This window comes from Neodiprion fabricii, chromosome 3 (assembly GCF_021155785.1).
Source record: "Neodiprion fabricii isolate iyNeoFabr1 chromosome 3, iyNeoFabr1.1, whole genome shotgun sequence".
NCBI classification, from domain to species: Eukaryota; Metazoa; Arthropoda; class Insecta; order Hymenoptera; family Diprionidae; genus Neodiprion; species Neodiprion fabricii.
In genome coordinates, this window is record NC_060241.1 from 7,667 (window position 1) to 17,541 (window position 9,875).

Consider the following 9,875-nt stretch of genomic DNA (forward strand, 5'->3'; position numbering starts at 1 on the left):
AATCCCCAACAATCCCCAACAATCCCCAACAATCCGCAACAATCCCCAACAATCCCCAACAATCCCGTCACGGTAATACGGATACGTCACTTTCGCTTCGCTCACAAGCAGGACGACAAGGAACTGGGAAAAAAACCTTGTGAAAAACCCTAGGAAAAAATCCCTGGAGAATAGAAAACCTCAGAATAAAACCCCAGCTGAGAAACCCTAGAATATGAAAAACTCTAGGATATCTCTAACCCTACAGGAGAAAACCCTGGGAAAAAAACCCGAGGGAAAAAAAACTGAGGGAAAAAACCCAACAAAAAAAAACCCCCGTGAAGAAAACCCCGAGGAAAAAACCCTAGATGAAAAACTCTAGGGGAAAAAAAACCGTAGGGAATCAAATCCAGGGAAAACTCAAGGAAAAAACTCTAGAAAAAAAAAATCGGAATAGAAAAACCCTGGAAAAAACCCCTAGGGAAAGCAAACCCAACTTCCAGAACCGTAAAAATCTTCGCGTTTGTCATCTCTAAAGCTATTTCTTCGAAAGGCGGCAATTTGTAATGTTCTCCGAGCAGGCACGAGTTCAGGTACTGACGGTCTAAGCAAATTTGGAGCGAATTATCCGGTTTTTCCACAAGTACATCCGGATTCTCGAACTCTGTTGGCTCGTCTATTTGCCTGATAATTTTGTGACGTTCAATACCCTCAAGTTCAGATCGATAAGCCTCTAATACTTCAAAAGGTACCTTCGTGCAAGGTTCGATGTTCCCTATATATCCTGGTTTCATTTTGAAATCGTAAACGTACCTGACTTAGCCGATGCCTTCGAACAAGTCTTTATTTTCCTGAATTAAACCCTTTGTTCCCTGAGCCTTATTTGAACTTATATTCGCTACTCGAGTCAACAGTTTTGACTTTACAATGCTCGGTAACCGCATGATAGGTGTCGTTTTTTTCGCAATCAACTACGTAGAATACAAGATTTTCAGTCTTACCTTCAACTTCGCACCTCGTTGAATCTTCGGTTACCGCGTCTATCTTTTGACGGCTTACACATACCTGCGCGAAGTGATTGTACCCATTGCACGCCTTGCATTGCTTATTGAAGGCTGGACATCTATTCGCTTGATGTCGATACCCGCATCGTTCACAGGACGATTGATTCTGCTGCTGCTGATTTGGCTGTCCGTTGTTCTGCTGCTGCGTATAGTTTTGTTGTCGTCTGGATGGCTGGCCTTCGCTGCTACTCTGCTGTTGCTACTGCTGCTGTTGTGTCTGCTGCCCTCTGCCTCTGTTGCCACGCGGCTGGTTGCGTCCTCTACTGGACGGTTGTTGTTTTTCTTTTTGTTTTGTTTGGACGACATCCATTTTGGACGTCTGAGGCGTCTTCGAAATCACTAGTAGTGTCTAGTCCAGACTGCGCCATTTAATAAATGTGGAGGACGCTTTTGTCGTGTTCGGCCTGCAGCCATCTTTATTTGTCTGCCTCTAGGCGTCACCGCTAGGTGGCGTATAAGCTCGATCGTGACAACCAAAGCTGCATGCTTGAATCCGAGAATTTGGATTGTCACGTTTTGTGATTTCGGCTGCTTCTTAAGTGATTCCGACTTTTTCTTTGCAGCCACCGACTTCTCTTGAAGTCTACCGGTTGTCACTCAGGGTTGCATGTATACAATATTTACCGTCGTCATAATGTCATCGTTGTAATATTCTCTCAATTTCAATTTTATAGAACTTTCATGTGGTGTATAACCCTTGGTATGATCTGTTTATTCTTATGGCGAGAAGTGGCAATTGTGACTAATATCTGTGTAATTATCAATTATTTCTTGCCACGTGGCACTGCTAGCGCCACATATGCACAAGTTCTCGTCCGCAGCACTTGTCTACTACGCTCTGTTCGGTAAGGGTTGTGCTTGTGTTGAAGCTGACGGTACCGCGCTGCTTGTAATCCGACTTCCACGTTAGACTCTCGGTATAAGCTTGGAATAAGGTTCGCCAGAGCTTGACATTGAACGATATATACACATATCCCTGCATAACAGGTGAGAGTCGATGTAGGTGAATGCATATTTATTATCTGTTCTACAAGATATTTCTTTAGAATGCTGTACATCTCAGCGACAATTAAGTTGTGGACAGTAAAAGTCTACATCTAACAGTAAAACACGAACCACATCTAATCAACTGTGATTGGTGTAAGCACAAAGAATATTCACGGACGCGGATTGAGAATTTAGGATGATCGATATGAGTATCCATAACGAATGCAATGCAATGTATCATTTTTCTCAAATCTACGAGAGGTGGCTAGCTGTTTGGACTTTCTCTGACACCTCGAACCTAGGAAAGAAGCTCTTTTGGAAGCATATCTTCGAAGATCGGATATGTGAACGAAAGTTTTCAGGACAGTACATGTGACGTAAGCTATTTCTACATTTACTATAATTTACATAGTGGAGCTGTAACAGTGGCTCGGCACGAGCATGTTGCGATCGTTCGTATGAGCGAAAATGTCCAAACTGTGACAATATCGGGGGACCGCCGCGACCCGCCAAGACCCGCCGCAACCCGCCGCAACCCGCCGCGACCCGCCGCGACCCGCCGCGACCCGCCGCAACCCGCCTCAACCCGCCGCAACCCGTCCCAACCCGTCCCAACCCGTCCCAACCCGTCCCAACCCGTCCCAACCCGTCCCAACCCGTCCCAACCCGCCCCAACCTTCCATGTACCAGGATAAATAAATAGAGTAAATGGAAGAAGTAGATTGGAAAGAAAGAATAGAATAAATAAATAGAGTAAATAAATAGTTAGTGTGTAAAAAGTAAAATAGGTAAATCAATAAATAGTTTAAAATAGACATGGAAGGACGTTACGATGTATAAAACTTGTCAATAGACAAGGTGTAAATGTAGATAAATAAATAGATAAATAGAGTAAAAAGGATAGTCAGTGTGTAAAAGTAAAATAGGTAAATCAATATATAGTTTAAAATAAACATGGAAGGACGTAACGATGTTTAAAACTTGTCAATAGACAAGGTGTAAATGTAGATAAAATAAATAGATAAATAGAGTGAAAGGATAGTCAGTGTGTAAAAAGTAAGATAGGTAAATTAGTGTATAGTTTAAAATAGACATGGAAGGACGTTACGATGTTTAAAACTTGTCAATAGACAAGGTGTAAATGGAGATAAATAAATAGATAAATAGAGTAGAAGGATAGTCAGTGTGTAAAAAGTAAGATAAGTAAATTAGTATATAGTTTAAACTAATACATGAATTACGTGTGTATAGTCAGAATAGATAGATAGAATAAATAGGATAGATAAATAGAGTAAATAGATAGATAAATAGGAATGGAAGTAAGTAACGATGATAACACGCGTCAATAACTACGATGCCTGATATAAGCGAGTAGGAATCATTCAAGACTTACAAGATGGTCTTCTTTTGTCAGAAGCCATTGTTTCTGTCGTCCTTATCTTTCGTTGAAATGATTTCGTAGACTATTGCCGCGATCTCCTTCCACCTTTTCTCGCTGGAGAGCAACTCCTCGACGATGTAGTCCGGGCTAAGTGGTTCTCCAGTCCTCCTCTTCCAGGATTGACCTCTCACTGCGTTCCATTTTTGGCAACTAAATATTGTGTGCTCGACGCTGTCTGAGGTCGCAGTACAGTAGCCGCATCCTGCCGCTGTCCGTTTCCGGAATCTGTGAAGGTATTCGTTGAACGTCCCATGTCCGGTGAGCATCTGCGTCAGATGGTAGTTTATTTCCCCATGCGTCCTGTCCAACCATTTATTCGGGTCTTTGATAAGTCTCCTGGCCCAGTTACTAGTGTTGCGGTGGTCCCTCCACCTGGTGCACCACTCCTGTCTCGCCCAGGACGTCGCCTCCTCCGCCTCTCTTTTCATCGCCTCTTTTCTCTGCTTCGGGGTTTGGTAGGTTTCCATCTCCCGTCTTGCTCCTCCCTTGGTCCACTGCCGCCTCCATTTCTGCGCCGTTATCTCCAGAGGTTGTATACCTGCGATGACGGTAAGAGCCTCATTGGGTGCCGTTCGGTACGCCGACGCAACCCTCAGTGCGCATGCCCTTTGAACTACCCTGAGCTTCCTGGCTCGCGTCTCCTTTCTGGCCTCGTCACCCCAGATTTGAGCCCCGTACATTATAATGGACTCGCGGACGCGAGCGAGTAGCTTTCGTCTCGCCTGTTTCGGTCCCCCGATATTGGGCATAAGCCTCCCGATGCTATTCATCACTCTTATGGCCTTGGCCGACGCCATGTCCAGGTGCTCCGAGTAGTTCAGTTTTCGGTCTAGGATGATGCCTAGGTATTTCATGCTTTTGGCAGCATGGATCTCCTTTCCTCTGATTTGCACTGTTTCTGGTGGTGGAGCTCTTTTCTTTGTAAAGAAGACCACCTCTGTTTTTTCAACCGCGATCTGAAGTCCTAGCGTTTCGATCTGTTCAATGACCTCAGCTGCTGCGCGGGAAGCCCTCTCTGCGGTCTCCTCTCCTGTCCGTCCCTCTACCAGGATCAAGGTATCGTCCGCGTAACAGGTGATCTCCATTTCTGTGTTATACGTTTGTGATAGCACTTTATTGTAAGCCAGGTTCCAGAGGGTTGGCCCCAGTATCGAGCCTTGGGGGATGCCTCTTGTCAATTGCGCCTTGACGCTCTTCCCCCCAGCCCTAATCTGGATGTGTCTATCTTGTAGGTATGATCTGAGGATCCCTGTTAGGTCATTCGGGAGCTCAGCCGTTGCCGCTGCCTTCATTATCTCCGGCCAGGGGATGGATCCAAACGCATTTTTAATGTCTATGCATACCCCAGCTACCCCAGCCTTTCCTCTCAGTTTTTTGTTTGATGGCCGTCGTCACACGGTCCACTGCGTCAATCGTCGAGAGGCCTTCGCGGAAGCCGTATTGATTCTTGCTGAGGAAGCCTCTATTTTTCAGGTGGTCTTTTATTTTAGCATCCACCACTCTTTCCAGCGTTTTGCCCAGGACACTCAGGAGGCTGATCGGCCTGTATCCCTGCTTTTTCTTTTCTCCTCCTTCGCCGTCGGTTTTGCTCGTACCCTTCGGTATAAGGATCAGCTCTGCTTCTTTCCAGATCTTCGGAAAGTATCTTCGCTCGAGACACCTCTTTATCGTTTCACCCAGTGGGGTCGGGTTCACCCTGTAAATCCTTTTTACCACTTCGGGGTAGATGCCATCGGGTCCCGGCGCCTTACCCGTCCTGGTTCTCCTTACTGCCCTGTCTATTTCGGCATACCCTAGAGGTCCACCGTCGGCTGTGTCTGATTCTCGCTGGTCTTCGTGTCGTCCTTCGTCCTCGCCGCTCGGCGCCAGAGTCGGACCCGCTGGGAACAGCGTGGCGTATACCTCCATCGCTTCCTCCATACTCGAAGGTCCCGCGTTGGCGTTACTCAGTTTCCCCGTAACGATTCTGTACGGCTTCCCCCATACGTCGTCGTCGATGGTTCGTATGAGGTCATCCCAAGCTCTGCCTTTGCTTGCTCTAATGAGCTTGCGAAGTGCCCGTCGCTCCTCCCTGAGCTTGTCCTCCTGATCTTCGGGGACCTGTACCCCCATACGTGCCCTTCTCTTTCGTTCCCTTTGCAGGGACCTTCTTGTTTTCATACATCTTTGTCTGCCTGCCGCGATCTCCTCGTTCCACCAATAGACGGTCTTCCTTCCGCCGCCGTGACGCCGCCTTGGCATGACCCTGTCACATAATCCTTGTATGGACCTTGTAAGCTCCTCCGCCATGTCCTCGGGGTCTCCCTTGCGTGGCGTTTTCACTTCTTTCGCACACCGCTTCAGCTTGGCCTCATTGAGTTTCTTGAGGATCCATTTACGGGTGCCATCCTCCTGTATTGCTGGCCTTTGCCCTGTCGCTTCCTCCCTGCCTTGAAGTCGGAAGCATATTGCCCTGTGATCACTAAGGGTTTCTACCTCTAGGACCGTCCAACCTGATATTCGGCTTGCCACGTCCGGAGTTGCTATAGTGACGTCTAACACCGCGGACCATCCCCTTCGCTCGAAGGTATGCTCTCCGTTCAAGTTCAGACACACCATGTCCAGCGCATCTATTAGCTCTTCAATCCTCCTGCCTCACCGGTCGGTCCTGTCAGTCCATACCCTTGATTTGGAGTTCAGGTCTCCAGCCAGGATGACCCCACGTCTCTTTCTATTGGTCGGACCCTCGTGAAGTATGGCTCGCAGTGTGTCTTCTATTTCGGCCACCTGTCTTCCGTAATCCCTCCATTTTTCATTTGGTGCGAGGTAACAGCTTACAATTACTATTCTGTCTACTTCGACCACCACATATGCCCTGCCCGCCACCAGCTTTTTTGCGGACAGGTTTTTATTTATAATAACGACGCTGGCTTTCCCGTCATTACTACTATACCACCTGCCCAAGCCTCTGCCTGTTTTAGCAGGTTCACTAATTATGACTAGGTCTGTCCGCTGGTCTGTGGTAGTCTGTGCCAGTAGATCGGCCGCAGCCCTCGAGTTGTTGAGATTGATTTGTAGGCAGTTAAGACTCACCGCCATTTTCTGTTCCGGGTTGTTGTTGTTGCAGCCCGGTGCCGGTTGGGGACACCTCGTTCCTGGTACTATTCGACACTGGGGTGGTCCCCTGCTCTACCAGACTGTCAAACTCCGCGACCTCTTGGCACGTCCCCCGCGGGGAAATTCCCTGTGGGATCCTATTGCGCTCTGTCCCTTTTGCCAGGTTTCCGCGCTGTCCCTGCCCTCCAGGGCCACGGCACACCTCCTCCTTGTGCCCGTATCTATTGCAGTTACGGCATCGTACCCCTTGCGGGCCTACAATGATTCTGGCCATGGTCCAGCCTATTCTCATGTTGGCTCTCCCATTCAAGGCCTGTAAGGTGCGCCGACTGATTTTCACGATGGCGGCTTTCTCATTCCACGGGTAGGTGATAATCCTTATAACTTCTATCTGGTCGCTGTCGTCCTTTTCCGTGGGTATCTCATTGATGAGTGCGGTTCGGATGTCTTCCGCCTGCACTAGTGCGTCCAGCCCGCGAATCTTGATTATTACCCTGTCGCCCAGTATCTTGACGTCGGCCCCCTCTCCTAGCTTTGTGGCCACCAAGTCCGCCATTTTCTTGGCCGTTGGCATCTCCTCGCATACCATCAGGAGGGACCCGTCCCTACTCCTTCTGATGCTCCGCAGGCCCCCGCCTTCCGGTGGTGGAACGTCCCTTTTGATTCTCTCCAGGGTTCTTTCGTACCCCTCCCCCTCGACCCTGACCATTACCGCGAATCCCCTTCGCTGTCCCTTCTTACTTCCTTCTTGCTCGGGGATTTGCCCTACCGCTTGTGTTTTGGTTCTCTTTCTTCCTCCGCTGGCCGTCGCAATAGCGGTGGCCACGGGTGTGGTATGCGACGGCGGGGTCCTCGTCTGTACCTTAGCCTTGGCCGCCTCTGCGTAGCTGAAGGCTCCTTGCCTAGGGTGGTCGATGGTCTTGGCCCTATTAGCAGGCGTGGCCCTTTCCTCCTGTATCGCCGTTTGGACCCTGCACGATCTGAATGTGCGCGTTCCCCGCCGGATTCTTTCTTCCGCGCTTATATGCTTCACTGTCCTCTCTTCTGTTTTTTTCTGTCCGGTGTATTTCAATACTTTGTCGGTAATTGATGACCCAAACTACCGATGTGAGTCTAACTGTAGCTGTGAGAACGATTCCAGTGTCTAGCATCTGGAAATTTCCACCAGGTACCGTACCGACGTCCAGTCGGACGCCTCGGCGGACGGCGTCCCTGGGTTATGTGAACACCCTGAACGTATCGCCGCAACACCGACGCCTGCACTTCTCAATCGTGGGACCTCTACAGAGCGTTCCGGAAGATTCGGGAATTAGATTTTAGATTGTGTCGAAAAAGTGTACTGCACATACACATATACACACGCGTACACTGTGCACACTCAATCACTGGATATATCCTCGTCGTCAATTAACTGTCTGGATATTGTAACGAGTGTATAGTCGCGTTGACGGTCAAAAACATACTGACCTCATTTTCGAGATTCCGATCAGTGTTACGTCCCAGCTGATAACTACGGTGGCGCCCACTCTTGGTTGATTTCAGCAATCAATCTGAGTATGGGTGTATTCCGGGTGTATTTCGAAATATACTTCCAGTACTGCCGATCGTGACGTCACGCAGTCGACTGCATACTGCGTTCCGTTTTTACTTCGAGCTGCCAGTTGCAGTAAAATCGGAACGCTACACCGAGGACTGCACCCATGGTGTGCCTAGGACTCCTACGACACGCCCCTTTCTTCGAGGGGTGTATTTCGAAATATACTCGCAGTACTGCAAGTACTGGCAACCGCGTTCCAAAATCGCGCGACAGCTTACTGCCGCCAGTCAGTGACGTCATGAAATTTGTGACGTTGTTGACCGTAACTGCTGCGGTCTGGGCGTGAGGCAGTTGCAGTACTTGAGAGATGGCCGCGTCCTTGGTGTAGCGTTCCGATTTTACTGCGACTGGCAACTCGGAGACCTCGGAGTATAAACGGAACGCAGTTCGCAGTTGACTGCGTTTGCGTGACGTCAAGGTCGGCAGTACTGAAGCATAGACTTTATTGAAAGTATATTTCGGAATACCCCCCACCCCATGTATACCCACACCACGCGCCAGATCCGTCCCACCGTGCGTGAGACGCCTGGCGGAGAGCCAGGGGACTTTAGTTAAATAATCACTGATCTTTACATGGGGAGTAAACGGCAGTCCACGGACGTAAGAAATATTACGTCCATGGGGCAGTCGAACCACCGCTTTTTCGTACACCGTGCTTGAAATACTTGACTGTCGATTTAAGATTTGACACAGCGCGTCGTTGATCATGTTTGCTGTTAACATGAACAATGCTCCAATTTTTTAAAAAATCTGGTAATTACTCTGCAGGATATCAACTTATTCTCTAGGGTCCGCGAGTTTCCCACTCGTTTTTTATAACGCTATCACTCTTCACGATTTTAAATGACCCGTCAGGACGACGTAACCTTAAAACTAATCAATTGCTCGTACTGTTTCGTTTAGCGTCAACACAGCATATGAACTTGAATTTACATGAACCCACGTCTATTTGAAAATTTTTGTTGTTTCATAACGATGTACATACATGAATAAACAAATATGAGTAAAGTTGATTGGTAAGCAGTCTCCGGTTGTAGCAGGAAAAATATGGAGTACCATTACGAGTAACGGTATAGCTGATTCCAATCAACAATATGTAGAACAGCTTGACCAATGTTATTAGTCATATGTTACGAATGATGGACAAGAGTCATGTTCGTCATATGTAGCACTCGCGGTAGAAATGCAGTAGCATATCCCCTTAAGAATTTGACAACACAAATATCTGGCAAACAATTCCTCAGAGCAAACAATCCGTGGAATTGTCGAATGAAAAGTATGGTTTGTATTTTGTTACTCCTTTAGAAGCTGCTTCAAAAATTTGATGTAGGTTGGTCCAAATATGACTGAAAAAATATACCTACTAAGTCCGGGGTCGACAACGAATCTATTGAGAGTACACAATACAATTTTGTCGTTGTTCAATCCTTGAGGAATTGAAGCATATAGATGTAGAATCTTGAAATTATGCTAGTAATTATGATTGATTCTTGGGAAAAAATTTCAGGGCCCCGCAATAAGCCTGGATCGTCGTCAGTCTGAAAATTATGGAAAATTAGCGGTAGATGTATTCCGCCAAGAATTCCGCCCGCTGCACTGCTTGGAGGAGGAAGAGGAAGACGAAGATTGCAGGGATCAGAAATTTGAGGTCACCACATTCAAATCGCGGCTATCAAAAACTCTGCCAGAAATTCTTTCGGACAAAGGGGCT

The 9,875-nt window shown here is 47.7% G+C and overlaps 1 protein-coding gene across 1 annotated transcript; it reads right to left on the bottom strand.

Moving 5' to 3' along the window:
* Positions 1-6,105: 6,105 nt before the first annotated feature.
* Positions 6,106-7,718, bottom strand: LOC124177369. Its single transcript, XM_046559684.1, has 3 exons — positions 7,671-7,718; positions 6,544-7,621; positions 6,106-6,422 (listed from the first exon to the last, which is right to left on the bottom strand). The coding sequence occupies exons 1-3, from the start codon at positions 7,716-7,718 to the stop codon at positions 6,106-6,108; spliced, it is 1,443 nt and encodes a 480-aa protein (XP_046415640.1).
* Positions 7,719-9,875: the final 2,157 nt, after the last annotated feature.